General features: G+C 44.8%; 1 protein-coding gene across 1 annotated transcript in view; it reads left to right on the top strand.

Annotated features, from left to right (window-relative positions):
- The first annotated feature begins 7410 nt into the window (after nucleotides 1–7410).
- The window catches only part of MGST2 (microsomal glutathione S-transferase 2), a 29343-nt gene continuing 11718 nt past the window's right edge, over nucleotides 7411–25035 (top strand). Inside the window, exon 1 of the mRNA XM_080403303.1 lies at nucleotides 7411–24468. Within this exon, the coding sequence (XP_080259429.1) occupies nucleotides 24411–24468 (58 nt within the window). The 5' untranslated portion in view covers nucleotides 7411–24410. The remainder of the gene's footprint in view (nucleotides 24469–25035) is intronic.

Below are 25035 nucleotides of genomic sequence, written 5' to 3' on the forward strand. Positions count from 1 at the left end.
CGCCGAAGAACGTCCCGCCAGCGCGGCACGAGGCGGCGCGGGCGGCGGGAACAGCCCGGCGCGAGGCCCCCGGGGCGCTCACCTTGTGAGGGGCCGGCGCGGGGCAGGCACATCGCCCCCCCCAACCCCACCCCCACCCCCCAACAACCCCCCCCGCCTGCGGCTCCGTGCGTTGAGGGGTCCGACTGCCGCCACACGGGGGGCCTGGGCCTCGGGTTTGCGGGGGGCCAAGCAGCGGGTGCGATCTGTGGGCTCTTCCCCGGGGGACGCGCGGACGGTGCTCTGTCCCCTCAGGCCTCGGCGTGCTGCAGGGACACCGCAACGCGCGGGAATCACCTTAAAGGAAAGTCAGAGTGTTTCTAGGTCTCCCAGGCTGTCAGGGGAGCGCAGGAGGTATCTCCATGTCCTACTGGAGGTGACCCAGACAGTCGGGGCTGGCGTGTGTGCTCTGCTGGGTGAGGAGGCCCAGGGAACGGGGCTTGTGAGGCCTGCAGAGGCAACGGCCTGGGGGCACCCTGCAGCAGCCCACTGGCACCTCCAGCAGCTGCAGCGCTGAGAAAACGGGCTCTTCACACGGTGGTGGGAAGACGTAAGGCAACGGGCATTGCTGAAAACAAGAGAGGTTCAGGGGTGACACAAGGAGAAACTTGCTCCCCATGCAGTGTAGCAGGCTGTCCTGAGAGGTGGTACAGTCCCCATCCTTGGGAGTGATTAAAGACCAACTAGGTATAGCCCTGAGCAGCCTGATCTGACCTCAGAGCTGAGCCTGCCCTGAGCAGCAGGTGGGAGCAGAGACCTCCTGGGGTCCCTTCCCACCCGGAGGACTCGGTGAGTCTGTGCCGAGTCAACCACATGCTGTCATGTGCCTGACATGAAGTCAGGGACAACATCACACCAGGAAAAAAGGACAGCTATAGCTTAGTGAAACCAAATAATTAGATATGTCTGCAGAAAGAGAGAGTTTGGAAATCTTTAAACAGGAGAATAATGAGGTTACTATTTGACCTAGTTGACATGAAAACTTATAAAATATTAATCTCAAGAGCTTTGGAGAGGGTGATGGAGAGATGTACAGAAAGCTTGAGCAGAACAGAAGGGCTTGTTTCTGTATCATAGGTGGTTAATTTAACTAAAGGACAGTGTTTTGCTGTTCAGGAGAGAGGATTTGTGGTTTAAAGCCCATATACTTAAACCAATTCTGATCTCAACCCACCAAAAAGGAAACCGTGGCACAAGAACAAGGCATAGTCATTGGTTTCGTCACACCTGCAGGTTTAGTGTGCTCAAGTGCACTAATATTGTGTACAATAGGAACCCCTACACAACATATCTGGTTTGTGTCGCTAACTGTGAGTGTCTGAAGAGATTGATGTTCAGTCCATGTAGCACTGAAGTTATCAAAGGTGATGTGCTTAAGCTATTAACGTATCTGGTGAGCAGAAAGGAAATGAGGCTACGAGGCTGGAGCTCAAGCACACGGTAGGGTACCCTTTTCAGTAGGAGAGAGCAAGTGTTCAGGAAGTACAACGGAAAGCAAGGCAACGGGCTCTGCTGTGACCTACACACACGCATAAGAAATTGCAGCTCAACAGGACCTTTAAACGGTAGTGTGGTGGGCACTTACCTGCAGAAGCTCATCAGGATGTGGGACAGCAGCATTCATACTAAAAGCACACCCTCTTCCCCTGCCTTTTGCCCAAAATCACACAGGAAAAATGCTAAAGTTATAAGTTCTCCAAATACAAGAAATAGCCCTCCAACTGCTATGTGCTGTGATCTTCGCGCAAGCTCTTCTCCTGCCTGTAGCTGCATAACCGCATACTCTTTTTTTCCAGAGTGCCCATGCCTTGGTGTGTGATTACAGTGCTGCCTTTTGTCCTGTTCATTCCACATACAGCCTCAAGCCTTGCTTATTCTGTTTACTGTCCTCCACTGCATACAAGGGTAACACTTATGAGAGCTTCTGCTCTTCTCTCCTGTGTGGTACCCGGCTTCCTCACACATTAGTTAATTTACTTTTGCAGCACAGTGATGGCACTAGGCATGTTATCGTTTCTACAGCAGGAGAACTAAGGGACTCAGGCTGAAACTATTATGGTGTCTGGTAAATGCCAAGTACCAGATTGTTGCCAAGACTTCTTAGCATTACAGGGCATTTCACATGTTCAAAACATAATTTCCATTAACTTCAAATACAGTGTAGGAACAGCATAGCAATGCCAAAATAAAATGGTGGTAAACACATTGTTCTAGTATTTCATGGTGGATATTAGCAAGTGGGGAAAAAATTAACATCAAACTAGAAAAAACTTGACTTGCACCCATTACCCACAGCCAGGCTGCTGCATGAGAGCTCAGCCAGCTGCTGAGCTATTCCCTTGTGGAGCAGAAAACAGGCGGTGGTCAGCCACAAATGGTTTCGTTCAGCCAACTTGCCCACCACAGGAGCAACCCCAAGCCAACACCTAGTAGGCTGCAGTGTTTAGCGGTCTCATCAATTTACTTCTTCACTTGTTTTGGCAGACTGCAGAGGCACCTCTAAGCTGGTGTTCAGCTTTCTTAACTGTCCAAACAGACAAGCACACACGTTGGGACTCACAGTATGTTTTCAAAACATCAAGCATTTAAGCAAGTTTCTTCCAGCTGCTAGGAAATGGTTGCCTCTTTTATTTTCTTCTAAGCAGGGACCTGATGCTCCCTTGCTCTCCTTAAATGTTAACTCTGCAGCCAACAATCTAATCTTATTATTGTTTATGCAATCCCTTGCCTTACCTATTATTTAATGCCAACCTCTGGGAGGAAAAAAAAGCCTGTTGCTCCCTGCACTACTCTGGCTGTGCATCAAGGATCTGTTGGAAACAAGCTGGTGATTACCAAAGGAAACAGAGTGGCAAAACATACAGAAAAAGGGGATGAGGTTGGACATGCAATCTCTGTTCCTTTACTTCCTTTGCATTTCAGTGTGGAAAAGCAGTAACATTCTCTTTTAATCAAGTTCCTAAGACTCCTAATAAAACCAACGGTGACTCCTAGCTATGCTCCTAAGGTCACGGAATTAATGTAGAGGCTGGTAGCACCAGGACTTTGTCGCCCATGGGGAGAAGATGGTGGGACGAGGAGGAGTGACTGCTGTGCAAAAGGGCCATGGAGCTGCTTGCTGAAAGCAAGACAAATCCAGAGATTTGGTCTGTCTGAGGAGATTTTGGAAGGAAGTGTGTTTTGGTGATTTAAAATTGCCGTTCATCCCCTATGGTCTGCCTTCTGGCCCCTTCCTTACAGCTTTCCCCCTCTTTCTCTTCTTCTGGTCCGTTTCCCTCCTCTCAGTACTGAGCCCTGCCAGCTCTCGCCCAGCCTGCCTGTGTGCCCTGCTTAGCTGCGCTTTTTGCCTCATGCAACCTAAGCAGAGCTCAGGTACAGCCACCTTGTAGCAAATGGTTTCTGTCATCTCTAAGTAGGACAAGCTTTACTGAGACAGGAAAGGAAATGACCGCTTCCCAAAACTAGCATTTGAAATGCTAAAATAAGAAATAACCCTTTCAACACTCCAGGCTGTTGCTTATTTAATCTGCAGTGCTACGTGTTTACAGGATACTCTATTTTCTGAAGGACAGTACTTGAAGGCTTAAATAGAGGCACAGTGGGTTGTTCTTTGGTGATTCCTGAACTGTGAACAACGTTCCATCAGACATTTGTAACACAATAATGGCTCCTCTAACATATGAAGACTTTTGCACCTCTATAACAAAGCAGCAATATAATCTATTAATACAAGTTACATTCAAAACACTCTCATTCTTGCTGCTGAAGTTGGTTATCACTGCTCCTTTGTCAGATGAGACAAAGCAGCTGCGATCAATATTTCCTTGGGTATCTGCTGAGGGGCTCCGGCACTGTGAATCTGCTGAAGCTGCAACATCAGCACATGTAGAGGCAGCCATTTATCTCGTTTTTGTAGGAGGTTCCCAAATCCAGGGCTGCAGTGAATGGTCAGGCCCCTGTCTGTGTGCAAACACCTTGGGATGGCGGGTTTTACTGGATGGCTGGACAGTTTTCTTCAGCCTTTCTGCAGTGGGATGGTCAGAGCTACCCCAAATAATGCCAGAAAACCAGCACTTTTAAAACCCCAGAGACTGGATAGGTCAGGAAGTATCTGATCAAACCCAGGGAGACCCAGGGGTCCTACTGTGATGAAAGTAGGAAACTTTATTTTTTTGTCTAGCTTAAGCCAGGCATTGCTGATATAGGGAAAACTGAATGGTTCAAACTACAAACCGTGGAATCTGCCCACAGGACGCTCACTGAGAAGCTGGGCAGCAAAAAGCATGTGTACTGCCTGCTGCTGGGTCCAGCCTCATCGTCCCGTTACAGGGGACTTGTGGGTGGATTTCTTTCAATGCATACTCCCAGGGCTTCCCTTGTGCTTTCAAGGGGGGAAAAGAATCACTGAGCCTAAGGAACCGCAGAAGCTTAGCTCAGCAGCCTAGCAATATTGTAGACGTGCTTAGATATGGAAGAGACAAGTTTGTGTCCAAGTTGTTTATCCTGAATGAATATTGAATTATTTCCTTGGGAATGTTTAACTTGATAGGAGAGACTAGACAAAGCGCTATCCTGAATACCTGATTTTCCAGATGCTTCTTCATAGCTAGGTTAATGGAGGTTGGGCTGTTTATTCACGAAATCTGAGACTCTGTGGGGATAATTTACAACTCTTGACTCCCCCATGCCTTACTGGCTACTTTAAGTACCTTACCAGGTTCAGTAAATGGCATTTGCAGGTGTGAATTGTATGAGCAGCCTGAGCTCACTAACTTGAAGGATTTCTGTGGGTGATTGATTGTCTGTCAATAGGTTGTATTGCTTTGGAGATGGAAAAATCCAGAGAATGGATGCTACAGGAAGAAATACGTATGTTCTCAAATTCTTTTATCATAATGTCATAGCATGTGCAAGCTATGCTTAAGGCTTGGATGATATAGAGGAATATCCTGCAGGGTAGAGACACTCTGCCTCATACCACTTACAGAGCCAAATGCCATTCTTCCTATCTGCTCACCAGTATGGACAGAAGACTTCCCTCTGCAATTGAGTGCTCTACAAGACATTACTGTGTTTAAGTGACACTCCTCAGCAGATGGCCTATGGTTCCTAGTACCAAAAATGTGCATCTTTTCTCTGTGGTTTCTTGCTGCATGCATTAAATAATAAATCCATCTAAGATGGTTACTGAGGGTGTCAGAATTTTTCTCTTCTGTATTTCATTTCTCTCTTTCCTCAGAGATAGTGGAGGAATAAGGCAGATAAAACTCACATTATTATAAAAAACTGAGTTACTCTTGAGATTCTTTTCTCCTTGAGTTTCTTTACAGCAAAAAGTGCCTGCATCTTGCTATATCCCAATCATTTGCCTGCCTGTAACAAAACCTCTAAACTCAGTACTGGAAACACAGAGAGGCGTTCACATTAAGTAATGAAGTAAACAGTGAGGGAAGTTTCCAATGCAAAGCTGAATTTGAACTTTTAGTCCACAAATTCTCATTAGGGTTCATCAGTACAGGAAGTCTTATGTAACAGATAAGGTTTCCTTGGTGTGCACATTTCTTACGGTCCCCTTGCCTAACATTTGAAATTACCTCTCATGCCCAAGATTGGAGGAGTTTATCGTATTTCCCAGCCTTTCGAATATACTCATTATCTAGAAGCTATTCTGTTTTCTAAATCAAATTCCATCCTAATCTAGTGGCTGCAGAGGCTCTGCATCTGCCAGATGATGTACGCAAACCACAGCATGTTGTCAGTAATGACATTCAAGCTATACTCTGTTCTCTTGTTTGGTCTGGGAAACTGGTAGTACTCTTTCACAGGCTACAAGAGTTTAGACTAGATGGGAGCAAAACAAGGAATAAGGTAGATGGAAGTACAGGGAACCTGGTGAAGAGTTCTCTCCCAAAGACGTGGAAGGGATGTGTCTTTCTGTCTCTACAGCATCACTTGACTAAGTTCACTGGTGGGTTTGTGCATCTGATGTACATTGCAGCAAATTGTCCCGTGTCTACACTTTTGAGGGAGGTAGAGCAAAAGGCAATGAGGGAGCACATGCACGTGAACTTTTTGTAACAAGCTTGTTTGAATCCACTTTTTTTCATCAGCCAAATAATTAGTGGCTGGCTCCACATAGTGGCTTCTCATGTAATTCCACTGAGTAGGGGGCTGGTGTTCGGTATTTTCTCTCTCAAAATAGCATTGCATCAGTTTTCCAGTGAGGTGTCGTTTACAAGCCTGAACAGTCTCATAGCCTTTGCCTTTACAAGCCTCTGAACAGCAGAGCAGTGAAAGCCGGCTGGAGTCCTTCTGGCCACTGCCAGTCCCACTTGTGTCTGGAGAGATTAGGGATTAGAAAGATGGTTGTGTTCTCATGCACATCAATGAGTGCAGTATCAGGTGCCTGCAGAAATAGGGATAGCGTATCAGTGGATGAGTTTGCCCTCTATTACCTTAAGGGTGCACTGAGAATTCTTAAAATAAAAAAAACAATCAACCAGAGAACTAAATGTATGGAAATATGATACCAACCCAAGTCAGTGTCTGGCACTTAAGAAATAACCATGCATATCCCACAACTTTGGCGTAGAGGTCTTACAGCAGACAAGTTTTTGACACTTGGTTATGGAAAAGCACTCTGCCACTCAGAACTCTTACTTCATTTCCCCCTCTGGAGCCTTCTTCCTGGTAGAAGAAATCTCACAAAAATCTAAAAAACTCTTTTCTGCTGAAGCTGTTTTATTTTCCTCAATGCTCAGCTATTTAGCAGTGATCTGAGACATAGAAACTTACCGCTCATGCTCCTTCAGTGCTACAAGCATGACTGATTGTATCAAGCATTTCTGCATGCCAAAGACAGCATACACGCTGCTGAGATGTAGCTGTTTACCTGGCCTTTTAGGGTGCTACAATGCCAAAGATACTCCTGTGAAACATCTTTCAGAGGCCAACATACCTATCCCCTCATTCTACTCATCTTTTAAAAATGAGCCATTTTTAAAGCAGAGGACTAAAAGAAGAAGGAAAAGGCATGCACCTGTTTTGATTGCCAGCTTCCAGCTTTGCAGGTGACAGTACCTTTTCTGCACAGTACCTCCTTGTCGCTCAGCCAAAGCCTGAGTTACTGACAGGGCTGTAGCGCAGTTCTGCGTACAGTTTGCTAGAGCTGAATCCCAGAGCTTTGGAAGAATCCTCTAGCAAAAGCAAAAGGTCAAAGGGACTCTCAGATCTTGCTGTTTGTTTCTAAAGCCCTTAACAATATTTATTTGCACATCTGAAAGCGAGGAATAATTTTCAGCCGAGTGAGGAGTTTTAAAGCTATGACAAGTCTGCTGAAAGTATCTCATTTCAGTAGAAGCTGTGGTAAAGCCCTTGTTCATGTGTGTGCTGTGCACAGCTGTGTGATTTTGTATCACTTTGCTAAGCTATGACCCCTCATGCTACTCGGAGGCTTTGATTTCAGTTGCATAAACATCTGTGTCAGCCTGAGAGGAAGCCAAGCTGATCCACACAAATAGTGCTGGACTGTGTAATAATGTGTACTGTTAAAAGCATGACTAAGCTCTAATCGGAAACTTTCTGACACTTGTTAACAACAAGATGGGTTCCTGTCTGCTCCTGATTATGCCATCTGTCCTCTCTGTGGGATGTGTGGTGTTAATGTGTAGCTTTCCATTAAAACATGATTCAGTAACTGGTACCAATCATCATCTCTGGGAACCATATGCACTTCTGGGACCATCCAGTGAGAATGGGGACTCTGATGTTCCTTTGAAGGTGCCAGCACACGCGACTCCAGCTGTTGAGTCTTCAGCTTACAACACTGACAAACTCTCTTCTCGCCCTGAATGCCTGCTGTTTTGTGATAAGCTCTCTTTCACGATGCAGTGACCGCAAGTCTGTAGGTGCAGTGGGTGGGCTCTTCCTTGGCCTGTCTCCGCACGGACCAGTTGTAAAAATAGATGAGGCGATGCACAGGTGTTTAAGAGGGCAGCGGGGGAAAGGAGAGAGGAAAAAGAGTCCTTTTCTTCCTGAGGATGCATATATAATGTATAAAGGCAAACTCTTTAAAGATCTGATGCGGCAGGACAAAATCTTGCCTGACTACATCATGTTAACATGTTCATCAAATAGCGCTTGCCCTCTTGAGACCCAGTTGACAGTTTGGTTCACACAGCAAGACCACAGTAAACAAACAAATGCTGTGTATGTGCATGGCCACAGAGGGGGACCTCGGGCTCCGAGATGTAAGGAATCATAGCTGTCGTATGTACGGAATCATAGGATAATGCAGCAAGCAATAGAATGGCAACCTGGTGTCACATGAGATGAATAACTGACATGGTTAATGTACATGTGCACATGCATCTGGATACTACTCTTTAAAGCTCTTATTTCTACCACAGTGATTTTTGATAATCTGCCTCAGTTGAGAAGCAGATGGGGATGCTTAGCACTTGCATTTTCTATTGATAGAAGTAGCATGCTGTAAGTGTGTGCACGAAACACCCCAAATGTCTATTGCTACAGCAAATCAAGTTTTTATAGCCCCTTCTTTTTAAAGACAGTTAACAATTCATTGTTGTATACCCAGTTGCACTACTATTCAATTCTGTCCAAGTTTCACAGAACGCAGGTGCGCAGTTTTAATCTTCTATCTCTGTGTAAGTCCCTCACTTCTCACTGTTTTTCAACAGGACCACTCTTTCCAGAAACTAGTCTGACTTGCAAACAAAAGAGAAAGTAAGGCAAGGTTCAGTACAGTGCAGCACTCACTCTCTAATCACATCCTTTCAATTCATTGAAACAGTGACTATGCAGACCTCCATAAAACAAAACTAATTTCTTCCAGACGTTTCTAGAGGCATGGCTAGTGTTTAGAATGGTGTTGCCAGAAAATGCTAAGAACCTGTATGTTTTTATTTAATCTTTGGTCTACAAATCTATGTTAAAATGCGCAAGAAAATATAATGTATACCTAAGTACTGTAATAAGTGGGTTAGCAAAATGCAGTCATGAATCCATACAGTCCTCAGCTGCAGCTGTGTACGGAGATCCCACGTGAAAAGCTGGGTTTGTTCTAATCACCAGCATGCCAATCATGTCGGATAGCACTTTGTAGTAATTTAAACTCTCCGTGCTCTTTCTGAAAACATGCCTCAACAACACACAACTTAGTTGGCATCATATGTTAGTGGGGACTGTTATCGCCCTCCTATTGCTTACGCTCCAAGGTAGGCAACTACCTTGAGCCTACTACTTCACACCAGCCAGTCTTGGGCAGAATTTTCCTTGGCAGTTTTTTCCTTCAATATACACAAGCCTTCTTTTGAAATTCTCAGGGCTGTTCTGAAATTGTGCAAACCTACAGTTAACGTTAGATCAGCTACACCTTGCAATGGCAGAAAATTAAAGCCACTGCTGTGGAACAGCTGTGCACACTACTTGCTTTCAAACATTGCTGAGAGCACTTACTACTTTTTTCTTAATAGTGCTACTTCCAAATGTACGCTGCCAGTGTAGCAGTGAACGTTTATGCACCCACCTAGTGCTGAGAGAAGGGCTGCATTCTGATCAGTTTGCACAGGGAGGCACGCAAAGTAAAGCCATTGAAATAAGCTCTCTGTTCAGAGTGCCTCTATCTTGTTAGCAAGGACATCCACACATCCACCTGCACAGAGACAGTGCTCCAAATAACACAAAATTTGGGTTAACTCTCAATTAAAAATGTAGATGTTGAATCTCTTTCCTCCTCTGAAATGCCAGGTTGGCAATATCATTGGACCTGGGGGCAGACAAGATGCTCTTTTGATGAAGGATCTATTCTTGGCTGTGTGACAGACCCCCTAGGGAGCCTGCTACAAGTCATTTCAGGCAGCGCTTTCTGTAACATTTTGCCCTGGCTCAGGTCTATTTATTGTCATTGACTTCTGCTTGTGCAGGAGTAAGCCACTCCTAGGCAGCTCTGAAAAACCTGTGCTTGATCCTTCTGCAAGCTTGACTGAAGCCTTGAGCTTGACATGCTTCTCACTGACTGTAAAGCCACTCTCCTTCTCTTTTTCTCTCTCTCGATACCTTACACATAGCATAGATGTGAAGATGTGGGATCCCATCTGGATACCTGTTTAGAAGCTAAATTAATTTTTGTAAAGCATTAAGACCCTCAGTTTAAATAAATCTGAAGTATCGCTGGTAGCTCGGAGCTTCTTTGGCTGCAGACCTATCAAAAGAGTGTAGAAAGATGGGGTGGGCAGATGCACGCTTGGGGAATTCATACTTCTGCTGAGTTTTTACCTGCTGCCTCTTTTGTCTTGGTCAGTCCCGTTCCATTAGTTGCCTGTTAGTGCGAGCTAAGCCACGTGCTGCGCTGATACATACCCTGCCATTCAGAAACCTTAGGGCTGGCCTTGGTAATCGCGCCGGCCTGTGCTTCAGGGAAAACTGGCACAATAGCTCATCAAATGAACTGAGTCATTCTCCATGTACTTCCTAGAAAGATTATGACCAATGGTAATTGCTTGTAATGAACAGGCACCCATCTTTTCCAAAAGATTAACTTCCATTGCACAGGGGTGAGGTAATCTGCACAGGTTTATATCATACTCCCTGCTTATGCCCAGCTCCATTTTAAGATGGATCTCTTCCCTCAGGAAAGTTCATAAAATGCTTAGGTCTTGTCTTCATTTCTGAAGCCCCAGTGGTTTTCTTAGGCAGATGCATGGCTACAGAAAAATTTCACACATTTCATGTGTGAAATGCAAAGCAACAGGCTCAATAGCCCTTGGAGCAGGGAGAGGGCTCTGTTGGCAGGGAAGGAAGCTGTTCTGGGGGGGTGGAAATGAGAGTCCCATGTACCATTAGAAAGGCCACTGCAGAAATGTGGGAGAGTTGCAAGTCCTGACCATGCAGAAGGGATAAATTAATGCACATGCTAGCTTGTTCTGGCCATCCTTCCTTTGAGCAGTGCCTGCTATACCCGAGGACAAATGTTCTTTGATGTACCCATTTTGGACAGGACCTTCTGCTAACATAAACCAGGAAGGCTGGTGTAACTTCTGAAGCACCTGATCTCCCTGTTAGGGTGCTGAAAGGCAGCAGCTACCACACATTCACATACTCACTGCTGTCTCTCCCCCAGTGTCCCACAGAGCCGGGGCTGGAGCACAGCTCTTGGCATGTTTTTGCAATCCTACATGGCATTCAGAGCTGGTTTGCTGCAGAGGAAAGGGCAGGAGCGAGAAGCAACCCGCGCTGGCTACAGGCGCGGAGCAGCTGTAGGTGTAACGCACGGATGTTCGGTGCTGCTGGAAGCACTTACTAATGGCTGCAGATCTGCAAGCCCAAGTAGCTTATCAAATTATACTTGGGCCTACATCCCCCTCAGTAATCAAGGCTCTGCTGGCAGCTCCAATTACAAACTCTCTTTATCACAAGCTAATAACTAAGCTGTAAGCACTTAGTCTATGGCAGCACACTGTGGCAGCAAAGTAGTGGAGCATTTTGTTCTTAAAAAATGTTATTTCTATGGGTTGGTTTTTTGTTTGGTTTTGTTTTTTTTTTTTTTTAGGAACAGCGATTGCAAATAGTAAGAGAAACAATTAAAAAACCTGATACACTCAGAAGTTCCCTAGGCTCATGAGATGGAAATGTGACCTGCTTTATTATGGAGGTTATTTCAGTATTTTTGCCTTTCTAATCTAAAAATGTTATTTATCATTCACCAACCAGTCACCATGTACTTCAGTATTATTACCTGCTTCCCTATTATCACAAAGGTCCGACAGTAAAGTCAGACCTAATAGAAAAGAGCCAGTGGATAAACTGTCACGTGTTGCCATTTCTATCAAGTCTAGTTTTGAAAAGTGTTTACACATTTATTAGGCAGACCCTTCACTTCCTGGCTGTTTGTGCCTTCGCTGACATGAGCCCTGGCAGGCAGAGGACAGAAGTTGTGCACCAGCATATGTGCAAGTGGTTGTGATTATTTCAGCAACACGTTTTCCTAAAAGCCATCTGGGGACACGGCTTTTCCATCCTGAGAGATTAAGCATGGAAGGTGACACAAGGCATTCCTGCAGCCATGCAGACACACACACGCACAGGTGTACTTCTCTGCAGCAAGGATCAGCACTAAAGGATTTAAAGGATCAACCTAATAAGCTTTGGAGATTCCCTAAGCTATGCTGTCCCTAGAAAATGCTTATTTTTCCACTCCTAGGAAGTGCCACAGCAATTACAGAGAGAAGTTTGTATTCAAACTAGTGAACGCAGACTTGAGTTTGTGCTAAATCTGAGTATTTGCCTACAATATTTGATAGGAATGAAATAACATTAGTGTTTTGCAACTGGATTCAATAACAGCAGTGGCATCTAATTAGTTCCCGTCACCAGAGGGCATTGGAGGACAAGTTGATTTTTAGAAAGCAGGGGCTCTATCAATTCAGTTAAACCAGCAAATATTAATGAAGTGGACCTGAGACCTCCCTCTTGTTGGTACAAAATGAGCAGTTCTGGCACAAGCAAACGGGGAACAGGGCCCTGGGTCTGCCCCCCGCAGAGCTCCAGGCTAAGGGGCATGTCCTTGCTTGTCCACCTGCAGCTACACACACATCTGAGGACAAGCTTGGGCACAAATCTGGAACGTGACTAAATGGTGCTTCAGCGATTGCTGTGCACCCAAGTCACAAGTGTGTTGGGATAGCTCTTGAGGTACCAACCACTTACCAACGAAAAAATGCCGATATCTGGCAATCAGCTTCTTGGGTCCCCAGGTATGGTGCAGCAGGTTGCTTCAGAAGACAGAATGCAGGAGAGGCAAAGTGCCCAGTGAGCTTCCTCCTGGAAGGAGCTGAGCAAGGGGCAGCAGGGCATATTTGCACAGTCAGTCCATAGCTCCCCAGCCCAGGCCAGCTGTCTTGTAACACACCTACAGCAGACATGGAGACTACGAGGCTTTTCTAGGCTGCAGCAGTTTTCTTCTAATTCCTAGTTTGATTCATGAAATTGATTTCCCTGTTAAACACAGATTCAGACGTTTACAGCAGGAGAGGATTTTTCTAGACCACCCCACTTGACTAAAGGGTACCTCTTCAGATTAGCAAAGGAATAAAACCAGTCTGAGCCTGGAAACAGTATGAAAAGTACTTACTTTGTCTGGTGCCAAAATGGCAAATATATTTCAGTTATCAGAAAGAGATACCATCCATTAGCATCAAACAACGAGGCTTTCTATGCATTATGAACACTTTGCTTTTAAATGGGAGGGAGCTGGCCAAGTGGCCCTGGTCTCTTATCACCATAAAATAGCAATGCTCATTGATAAACTATGACTGTGGCAATTTTATGTCCCATGTCAGATCCCCAAGGCTATGAGATCATTGACTTCAATTAGAGAGTGAATACTGCTGGGTAAGAGTCAAAGGCCTTTAAGTCTAAGGCAGGCGTTCTTGTGCTTTTCAAGCAGGGTCAGCTCAACACCCTAATAGTAATAATGTTCCAGGTTATATCAGGCAATTGTTTAATTTGGATCATATTCTATTACCTTGTTTTTCCTTTAGACATGGGGTTTTTTTTCACTCCAGTTTTCGCTTCACTTCTTTCTTGCAATATGCTGGGCAACTGCAACAGTCAAGTGAGAGAGGGAAAGCAACAGGGTGTATTAATTTATTTGCTGTTTTAGATTTAAAGCCTTGCTAACTCTACAAAATACAATCATCAATGTATGGGCCTTTCCAGCACATCACATATTCAAGAGGTAGCATATATACACTGCCAAAAATGCTAACTCGTTCATTTCTCTTTAAAAGCCAGGTGGTCTCCAGAAAATGAATACTCAGAGTTGTCACATTGACGTTGATTTGGACTATGGGAAGGACAAGAAACTATCTTAAAGCCCTTATAGAGAATGCTTCCAAGTTGTCCATGAAGTCTAAAATAATGGGGATCTGACATGAATTCATGAATTGTGTTGATACTGGGACATGCTTCAAAACAAAATGCATCCCATTCTTTAGCCTGTATAACTTGCCTTATTCTTCTCAAAGTTTATCATCTGGAAAGACATATTTTCTCACCAACACCACATCCTTAAACTTTTTATATAATCAATAGAACAGACTCAAAATTACAAAAAGCAGGGACTAAACAAAGCAATACATCTGTTGGGATACTTGTTTTTTGCACTGGTCTAAACATTCATTAGTGTGCTTTTAGCAGGAGAACTATTACAAGAAATTCTGAATTTTAATTTATTTTGAAACTTAATTTTTGCATTTTAAACTATGTTAAAATGAATTTCTTATCCAGGTAGAAGTAGTTTTTAAATTTCAAAATAGAAAGCTGGTTGGAATATTCATCTTTTTTGCCAGTTAAAGAGTTGACCTCCTTCTGTTCCCCTTTGGGGAAATGTGGGATTTAAAGAGATAAGTAAAAACAGAACCAGAATCTTAAAATAATACTAAGTTAGCAAATGCCCGAAATGAAATTTTTATAAAGAAATAGAACCACAGTAGTGCCCATAAGAAATTAAAAAGAGATACATTTCCAAAATGACCTAAAATGCTTTTCTTTACTTTAGAACTAGCATAAGTTGTGAATGATACTGAAACAATACAACTTGAAGTACATTCCAATATTCTCTGCCCATGGTTGTGCTGTGCTTGTTTTAGGCTATGCGTATTTTAGAAGAGAACACTGCTTATACAGTCATGCCCACGTATGGTAATGTGCACATAGCTCTATCCACCAGGGAAACTAAAGCACAATTTATGTGTTGATGCACTTGAAAGTTAAGATAGTTGAAATGCTACTTCTCTACCTGCAACTCCAGATTTTGGCAGGTAGGCATTCCCCTACCATTTTATTTATTGCTTTATTTACTTTCTCCAGTCATTTTTCTTTTAGATCACTCGAGCAAGGCTTCCTAAAGCAACAGTACCAGTCAGAGAAAACAGACCAAAACTTCCCTTTTGGTCCCCCTCTAGTGCAACGCTGCCTGCTTCCCGTAACTCCTCAGTGCTTACAAAACACATCTGCACCAACTTCTGTGAGCTGATGCTTTTCTGCAGCTTCAGCAAAGGACCCACAGCCTCTCGTCTCTTTGCTCCCTTCTTATTTTGAGATGCAGGTGAGGGAAATTCCAACATTTCCTTGCAAGCAGCAAGGAAAACCTCTGTGCACTGCTTTTGCCTTGTAGGCACTTCAATAATTTGCAGAAGCAGTAAACCAGTCTTGTGAGACAAGTCACACTGTGAGGCTTGACCGCTTGAGCTGTTCCTGGTCAGAAATAACAGCTAATGTATGAAGCACTTGCATGTAGCTCCCACTAGCCCTCACAGGAGATACCATTTTTCTGGCAAGTGAGGCAGCCAGGATGGTAGAGAAGAACATGATCAAACAGGAGAGGGGGTTACAAGTCTGTTCAGGGTTTGCGACAGATTTTGAGAGCAAGAAGTAAATTTGCCATCAACAGACTTTCAATCCTTTCATGCTTGGTCCTTTCTATAACACGTTTACAAATAAAGTGTTGTCACTCTGAAGTTGTCACAGTGCCTGTGTCAAGTGCCTGGGTAAGGACTGCGTTGCTTGAGGCACCAGTAAGCAAAGGAGAGCAAGGATGGAAGCAGCTTGCACACGCTATTGATTACACAAAGAAGAACCAGCCTGCTGAAATCCAAGAAGTGTCTAACACTAATTAGGAATAGACAGAAATGGGACATACTATATTTCGTATCAATACAACACATAATGTGCAGTTTCCCACAAGCATCCCCTTCCTCCTCAGGAAAATAACTAATGGATTTTAGGAGCTGAGGGGGGCGTTTTCTGTCAGAGGGGTGCAAGAGTGCTGTGGAATGGAAGGAAATACGATTGCCATGCGCAGCAGGGAGAAGTGCTACACACTCATGTCAGAGGCCCCGGATCTCAACGGAAGATATTTATAACTGCCTCTGAAGAAGATGAAAGTAGTTCTTATGCTGAGAAAGGGAACAAAAAGCATTACCTAAAAATAAACGTCCCAAGTCAATGCCACCTATTTCTACATCCCCTGTTTCAGAGCTGGCTAAATGAACTATATCAAGAAACATTCGGGTTGTTCGAAGAGTAATAAGGCCATTCTGGAATTGGAATGTCTTTTACTCTCAAATGCTGCTAATTTATCAGCAGTTTTCTGTACTCTGCAATATCATCTCTCACTGAGTTGAGAAAGGCAATTCAGTCAGCACAAGGATGTTAGCTGATCCAGACAGTGACCAGGGTAAGGTGACCGATGAAAGCACACGTTAATTGCGCTCCCATGTTACTCGGTTTAACTCCTGCGAGCCTCCAATGAGCACTGCCAGGCTACGCTTTGAGCTGGCACTCCTTCTCCACTGCTGCTTCCACCAGAAAACGCAGAGGGCTTTTCAAGCTGAAGGAGGCTGAAAACTACCCCCGACTGGTCTGTGCTCGTTCAAGAATTTCAAAGCACTCTCCAAATGACTTTGCAGAGTTTCACCAGACTCCAGATCTGTGAGCTATCGCACCCCCCTGGGGGGCAAAGCCACTGCTGAGCAGGTGGAGCTGGGAAGCTCTCTCAGCTCTGCCGGTTTGGCTATGGGGCAGTCTGTGCTTAGCAGGGCTGCAGAGTAGAAGAAACAAACTAGAAACCGTAAACAGGATACTGTTCTCCCAGTCGCTGTAGATTCAAGGAAAATATGGCAGACAGTGGGTCATTGCTGCAGACCGCCTCTGTCCTGGTTTGATTTCAGGGAACTCCCTCCTAAGCAAGCAGCCTGCCTAGGCTAAGTGAGCCTCATCTGGGGCTTGTTCCCTTTCTCTGAAAAACAGCTGGGCTATCTTCTGCTCTTCCTTCTCTTCTGGTGCCATCCCACAGAGACGCAAGCTGCCCCCTCCTCACAGGCATACCTCTCTGCTGTGGGGCCCTAGCACTGGGCCTTCACTTCTATAAAGGTCTTAATTTCAAAGCCTTTCAAAGGTCTCCATCGTAAAAAGCCCTTTCAAAAAGGCCGTCCTTAATAATGCCTGCTGTGGGAAAGCTGGGTTTTCAAGTGGGTTCAGAGTCTCCACTTTTAGACCGGGACTTGCATTTGTCCCCGCTCAGATGAAATAGGCGAGCGGCTGGAGGGCAGGCAGTACGCCTTTGGGCTGTGCTCAGAAACCATCTCTGCCTCCAACTCCAACAGGTCACAAACACACGAACAACAACTAAACATACAATCTGGATAATACAGGGGCAAAATAGCAAGCCAGCCCCGTATGTACGCATACCGCTGTGAAGTCAGCTCAGTAGGTCAGTCAGACGAAAAGCAGAATCAGAAAGGAAGTTTACAAGCCCATCTTTTTAAACTCTGCTCTACGTTGGAGATGGCTTTTCTCCTCCTCCTCCACATCTGGGCCCGGGTGAGGTGGGCACTGCTGTCCTGGCTTAGCCACCCTGCTGCTCCTGGCGCTGACAGTCACCTGCTGAACAAAACCACCTGCCGCCTTTGCTTGCCAGCGACACCCAGGCAGCCTTCCTTCCCAAAGGGGTAATTTCTTAAAGTGAAGGAGAGGCTTCTGCTCAGGAAATGAAAAAAGGGTTCCTGGGGCTGAGGTGGCAGAGGGCAGCTCTTCTGGCAGTAGTTCTGGCGCACCCCAGCAGAGGGCAATGGCAGATGTACAGACGCATCCATCACTGCACGGCACCCCTGCCACGTAAAGCAAAAGTTCTCCCTTCTCTGCCTTGTCACAACCTAGGGAGCCGGGCTGGGCTAACACACGGAACAAAACCTACCTAGAGCTGAATCAAGGCCCAGCGGAAGATCTGTCAGCGCATAACTAGCCAGCAGCAGGAGCAAAGCTTTCCAGATCTGTCCTGAGTGACAGCAGCCTGTCAAGGAAAGGCCTCAGCAGGATTTTCATTGTAAGATCAGAAAACGCACGTGGTCTGGCTTTCTTGCTGTGCTGTTTTAAAGAAAACAGATAAGTGAAGCTATGTTTCTTCTCTGGCACATCCACAAACGCAAACCGGAAAGGCTAAGCTGGAAGTGGCTGGTGTGGAGGAGGGAAGGGCAAAGAGATAAGGTGGAGACTCAGACATCAGGGAGAACCCTGGCTGCTTTATCTCTGTTCATGGAAATGGTTTCATTTTGGAATCTTAATGTTAGCCTCGATGTCCTTTTGAAAGGGACTGACAGGGGTTCAGAGCAGAATTTGTTAAATGTACACGTACCTAAAAACGAGAGCCAAAATTTGAGGCAGTTAAGCTGGACTCTCTTACACCGGATTTTTGCACTTTTCAGTATAAAACCTGGGATGTCTCAATTTGGGGCTGAAAAATAGAAATGTCCAGAACCAGCAACCACTTAAAAAACCATGCCAATAAGACTGTATGTCACATGCACTGAAATGCATTGACCATTCATTAATTATGCAGGCGTGCCACAAAGGCATGTAAGAAATCTGTTTTGACCAAGGATGTGAAGAAACGTTTACAAATCCTCTCACAGCAATAACCGTAAATAACAAGTAAACAGCGACAGGAGCAACTGCTGCTGTAATATTGCTGTCATTTGTTGTGTGTGCATCAGCAGGCGCTGCAAGGGGAAATGACTGCTGGAGGAAAGAGAAATATGTTGCCAAGCAACACGAGACCCTGGCCGGGGGGACCCCCTCCCCTGCCCAGGAGCAGACAAAGCTTCCCAGGCCTTCTGGCTTTAATGTACAACCACTCCGAAAGCTAAGCCAGCATCCATCACGGGAGAGTGGACACGGGCAGAGCGAGCGAGCAGGAGAGGGGATGAGAGCAGAGCCTCTAATTGGCAAGGAGAGGCTGCAGAGGCCGAAGGGAGAAATGGCAATTGCACCATGAAGGGGTACAGAAAGGAGCTAGGGGGGCAGGCAGAAGCCAAGCCAGGATGAAGCAGCCGACCTGGGAGTGTGGCTGATCCAACAGCACTTGGACCAAACCCCGCTCCAGCATGGAAGGGCTGGACCTGACTGGGGCTGCCCTGGTTGCAGAGAGATGGAGCAGCGTGGAGTAGAAAGAAGATACTCTCCAGGGTTTTTTTTTTTTTCTTTTCAAAAAATGCCCGTGTAACTGTAAAAATGTGTGTAAACCCACAACATCAGCTCTTTACGTTATTTTTCTGGGTCCCTGCATGCTCTGCGACCTGCCGGATGGGAGGAGGATGCAGAGTCTGGAATTCAAAGCTCAAGGGCAGCAGCCAGGTACCTGCTCTGGTTCCTGTCTCTGCCATTAACCTCCTCTGTTAGCACGGCTAAGTCACACAAGACTTTCAAGTGAATCTCAGGGAACTGGCCATCCCACCCGATAGAAACTGGGGAGCAGCTGAATGCGTAATTACAGCAGGCACCTTGGAAAACCGTCAGTTTTTCAGTTGTGACAATGACTGGGACTGCTACATTTCCCTGGTAGCTGGGGTCAAGCAAGCATCACTCCGACGCCGAGAGCCAACTTTTACCAACAGCATCTCTCAAAAGTTGAAGATGCCGGCAACAAATAACGGCGCACAGTTGTGACTCTCTAATGCCAGCTGCACTGAAGGGCTGGCCAGGCTGGAGGGCCTGGCGCACCAGCTACCTGAGCGAATGCTGAGATCTGCCTTAGCGCCTAAAGGCATCGCATATGGCTGAACATGAGCACAATTTACCTCCTACTTCCCAAGCATGGCTGATTTCCACAAAGATGAAATTAAACTTCCTTCTGTATGGATGAAAAGACTCCCTCAAGCTGAAGTGGTTCACTAATTAAAATAGCCCTTTGTCCAAGGTTAGCAAATTAAAAAATAGCAAGTGCTACGTTGTCACAAATCTACTAGGTGTTGTGAGGGGAAACTAGAGATGTACAACCAACATGTCTTCAAATCTCTTGCTGAATCTCTGTTAATCCCCTGCATTCCAGATATCAGAGCAGTCACGCCGGCCTGGGGATCTGCTTCCAGTTGGTCAATAGCAGCAGGAAAATCTTTAAACCTCCTTTTGATCCAGACATAAGTCGTGCAGGATCTGCATCTTGCAGACCAGCCCTCGGTTCTCCCAAGACTACCTGCTGCAAACCGGAGATACGGTACGCAGAGCCAGCGGGACTGCGCGATGCAGAAAGTATGCTAACGTCTGGAAGCACTGCTGCCTCCCAGCTCCCATCACATATTAATGAGCTGTTATTCATGGATGAAATGCTGCCAATTTGTATTACACAGGCAGTCAGGCAAGATGATCATGTTGGCCCACAGCAGCTTTAGCCTGTGAGTGAGGCGTGGAGTGTAAGCCACACTGATTTCCATAGGGTGAAGATTCTGGGAGGGTTCCTTCTAACCATCAGGTGTAATCACATGTCCGGACAAAAGAAATGTGACTTTGCCTAATTCTCTCTTCAGACATTACGTGACTGCAGGGCCCACCACATCCCATCTCCAGGCTGGTACCTTTTGCAGCACATGTTATATCTCTCACAAGGCAAGTGTTCTTCACAAGGGGAAGAATGAGAAATAGCTTTGTATGCCACATTTGCTTCTCCTCTTCTGCTGAATGGGAGAGGCAAGGTTTGCAGAATTCCCTTCTTGTCTTGGGCTGTACCTCTTTCTGCTTGTTCCAAGAAATGTTCAGGTTAGGAGCAGGAGGTCTGAGACATGGGAGGTGAGGAATATTAGGCCTCTACCCAGCTGTATGCCCCAGGTATTCCGTGATCCCCATATACACACAGGTTTTTCACATGGCAGTGCAGATGTGCTTGCGTGTGCACCATTTTCCTGAACGGCTTCCGATAATCTCTCCCAATCCATTGCACTTCTGAGTTCCTCAGAGCCAAGAACTGGTGAAGGTCTTTTAAGAAAACAACCACGTTTTTTAACAGAAAAGCACCGTTTTAACAAAAAACAACCCCACACCTTAATTACGTGAAGGTACTTCTTATAATGATCCAGGCTCCTCTTGTTGCTGCTATTTTGAAAGCCTGCTATGATTACAATGGGATGTTATGCAAGACTGGCACAGTTTATGTTTTATATACATATGCAAAAATACATTATTCTGTATCGCAGTCCAGAATTGCATCCCAGATACATTCTTGCAATTTCCAAAGTAAAAAAAGTGTAATGATAACCAAAGGTCAGAAGGAAAACCAAGGAATCCTGTGGACATGCAGGCATGTGGGAATTCATGTGCGTACAGCAACTCACATTCACGCTGATGGGAGTTAAAGCACGTCTATCTTTTGTACACCCAGATGAGAACACCATGAAACAATTCTTTCCTGACTTGTATCCACTATTGATGGAGGTGACATAAGGCTTCAGAAGGTGCAGATGAGGGAAGAATCCAAACCTCTGGCTACTACTCTAATCCTTTTAAATCTGCTCTGCCAGCACCACCAAAAACAGCCTGATCTTTTGCCACTGGTGTCCAGAGGACAGGGAGGGAAAATGAGGATCTGTTTTACCATTTGGTAACACTACCACAAAGCAGGGGACTCTGAATAACCAGACTTTAAAATGAACTGGATAAAATGGACTGTTCATCCTTCCTCTGAGGCCCCATACAAAGTATGTATGAACCAACAGCAGACATAGGTTACAACTGATATTCAGGAGGTAGAAATAGGAACATTTGAAGGAATAAATGTATTTTCCTCCTCTTTCACCTGTTTCATAGTTCTGATAAATTTAAAGCATGAGTATAACCCAGTGCCACACGGGCCCGTGTTCTTGGTAATATACTGTTGAAAAGCAGAGTAAATTAATAAACTGCAGAGCTCACTACTGTTGTTGTTGTAGCTAAACTGCTTTTGATACGTGAGCCAGCCTCATACATTCTAATAGTCTTGATTTACCCTATAAACGTTTCCAGTGAAATATATGAGAGTTCAGATATGTTTTCCCTTCCAGCCAGAGGAGCCTCCCCGTTCTTCAGAAGAAGTGTCTTCTAGGAAGTGTCTAAAAATAAAAGATGCTGCACTGCCACTTGTGACTGGCCTGTAAGAAGTTGCACCCCAGCATAAACTGAACACTGCCCTTTGCAAAGTTCTTTTCAGCTCTTTTGGAGACAAAAACTGAGCAGCTTTGACAGTGTAACTCCATTAAAAGAGCTTATTTGATCAGTCTGGTTTCAAGCTTAAAATGCTTTTGGTCTCACTACCCCAATCATCTGCTTTCTTGTGACAGCAGTTCTGTCACCCTCCTGGGATTTGCCTTTGCTGCTGGTCAACAGGCGCTTCCCTACAGAAAGAAAAGCCGGCCTCTTTGGGAATGTCTGCCAGGTCAGCAAAAGGCAGGACCACTAATTTGCCTTAAATCCTGGGGCCATGCAGATGCTCAGCTCTGACAGACAGCTGCTACATGGAATAGCAAGTCCTGTCCCTACCCGATGCCTCAGTTTCCAGTGCTGTAAACCACAGTTACAGAAACTTGTTTTCCCTGTAGGGCACACACACAAACTACAGTGCAGCAATAAAATACCCCTGTTGCCAAACGGGAAAGACCTAGGTCTGGTAAGATACCACCAGTACATTTGACTTCATGTTACATTTTGCTGTTCAGGGCTTCTGTTCTTGCTTTGGAGAGAGCTTTGGACAGCTGCAGAAAATGCATGTGTTTACAACAGCAGAAATAAGCAAAGCACATATGAAATACATGCAAGTGAAAGAAATGCAAAATCAAATTACATTCATCAGAAGCAAGCTGAGAAATCAGCCACAGACAAACTGTCAAAATGTCCTGACATAACTGGAGAAATCTCTTCGTTGATCCTGTCATCTATTTATATATTGGGGCTTATACACATCATAAAACTCTGTGCATCTGAGGTACGACTGTGTTTCCACAATCATAAATAAACTCAACCTTCTTTTGTATGTGATCTGACTTTCTGTTCTGGGTTGCACAAGGAGGAAGCATAACATTGGCTGCGGACTATGTATGACTAAAAGCATTATAAATCTATAGGCAACTACAAACTCTGCTACCAGTGGAAGGTGAACAGAGTTTTAAGCAGGCACTAGCTCAGCCATAATGGACCTGCAACTTATATATTTCTGTGGATTTAATCCCCTGCCCTAAATTCTATTCCCGTCTACTTTTGTCAGTCTTTGCTGGATTTTGCATGTCCACTGCCATTTTGAAATTCACACCCTGCGAATGAAGTAAAAAAAAACACCCGTAGTTCAACATCAGCTGGCCTTAAAATGTATAGCCCTTGTGGTTTTAGGTTCTGTCAGAGTTTTACTTCATTTCCCTATATCAGCAGGGTGACAGTGCTTGAACACTTCTGAGCCAGTCCCTAAAGTCATAGAGAGACTGTGTGGCCAGAAAGCCAACACACACTACAAAGAGAACTGCAATTAAAACACATAAATCAGCAATTAAAGAGTTACTAATTTCAAATAACCGACTACTGTTATTACAGTGTATCTATCTTCTGATTTTTAGAAACAACTATGTACTGAATTAATACCCAAGAAATAACCTTCTAAAAATTGGCAAGGTAAAATAGCTGATTCAAAGTCCTTTTTACGTTAGCCTTTAAAATTAGCAAATTTGAAGTTGGTGAAATACCCTACTTTAACATAAGCTGGAGGCAAAGTGGATAGATAATCCTGGAGTCACAACAAACATTACACTGGTTTTGTTCCAGTGGTCTTACGGGATCATAAAGGCTAAAGACATTAAGCTTCCTGTTAGTCAGGGCTAGATGATGAAAAAATGTTCCTCGAGAGAATTTCTTCCACTTTTAGGACTAGGCATAAGCTAGAGGAAGTGTACTCCAGGCGGTAAAGGGAGATTTTTTTTTTTTCTCAGTTGTTTTACTCTTTGAACTATCCTGAACAATTCCTTTCTGGATGCTGACTGCTTGCAAAGTGGCTGTCACGCCACCTGTCAGAGCCCAAGTTGTTCGTGTTTGGCAAACCCCATAGATCAAGTGTAGGGGCAGTATAAAGCTCCGCTCCCCCCCGTGCATCTCCTGCACCTGCAGCTTTCGAGTGGCACTGCTAGTGATGGACGCAGACCTTGCCACGCCAGACCCTGTGCAAACACGGAACAAAACGCCTTCGCCCCCAAAGAGATTGCAACTGAAATCTAAGACACAAAAGAACAGCTGAATCTGCAGAGGCAGGAGAGGCTTGTTTTGTTCTCTCCGTGCTTTCACCCAGGCAAGAAGCAGGCAGGGCTGGCTGACTGCATTTGAACTTTTTCAGGAATGAAAAATGGCCCTAATTTTGCAATCTTGTTTTAAAAAGTTACGGGGTTTAATTTCCAGGGCAGACCTTTGTTACAATGCTGAAAAGCGCTATAATTGCCCCACCTGTTGTTTTCCTTATTGCTCACTGAAGGTCTCTACTCACGTCCTGCTCGCAGACGGAAGCTGCTGGGAACATGGCTGGTGATTCAGCTCTGCTTGCGGCTGTCTCTCTTCTTTCTGCCTTCCAGCAATGTAAGATCTTTGGGGTTGCGTGGTTGGGACTTGGGGAGGTTTCCACCGGTTCTGAAGTACTGGAAATTATTTTATGATAAACTGGCTGCTCTGTAACTTTAATTTCTGAGAACTCCCAAGATTTTTCCTGTCGAAGCATTGTTTACCCTCTCTGTAGTCTGAGAGGGAGCTGGCTCAGTGGGACAGATTACTTTTCCTGGTGGGAGAAACTGATTTGTTTTCAATTCTATTTTGTTTGCTGACTTTTGGAATCATACTATTGTGAGAGCTCATAACTAGCTGTAAAGTTACCCCAAAGCCACACTGTGTCTCGGTTTTGAATCTTATTTAGGCACCTATAGAACTGAAAACCTCAACAGTGAGAGTAAATTCGTGAAATCAAATACACCAAAGCTGGCTTGAAAGTGCTGTAAAAACTGTTTCCTGAAATAGAGATATAATACTAAGTATCTGAAATGAAAGAAGAAAGCAAACCTTTACACCCAGCAGCAATAACATAAATTATTCCATATTATGTCTTCACTGTTACATTTCTTTAAGATCTAAATGGATTGATTTTATCCCCTG

The sequence above is a fragment of the Falco punctatus genome (genome assembly GCF_963210335.1).
Source record: "Falco punctatus genome assembly, chromosome: 1".
NCBI classification, from domain to species: Eukaryota; Metazoa; Chordata; class Aves; order Falconiformes; family Falconidae; genus Falco; species Falco punctatus.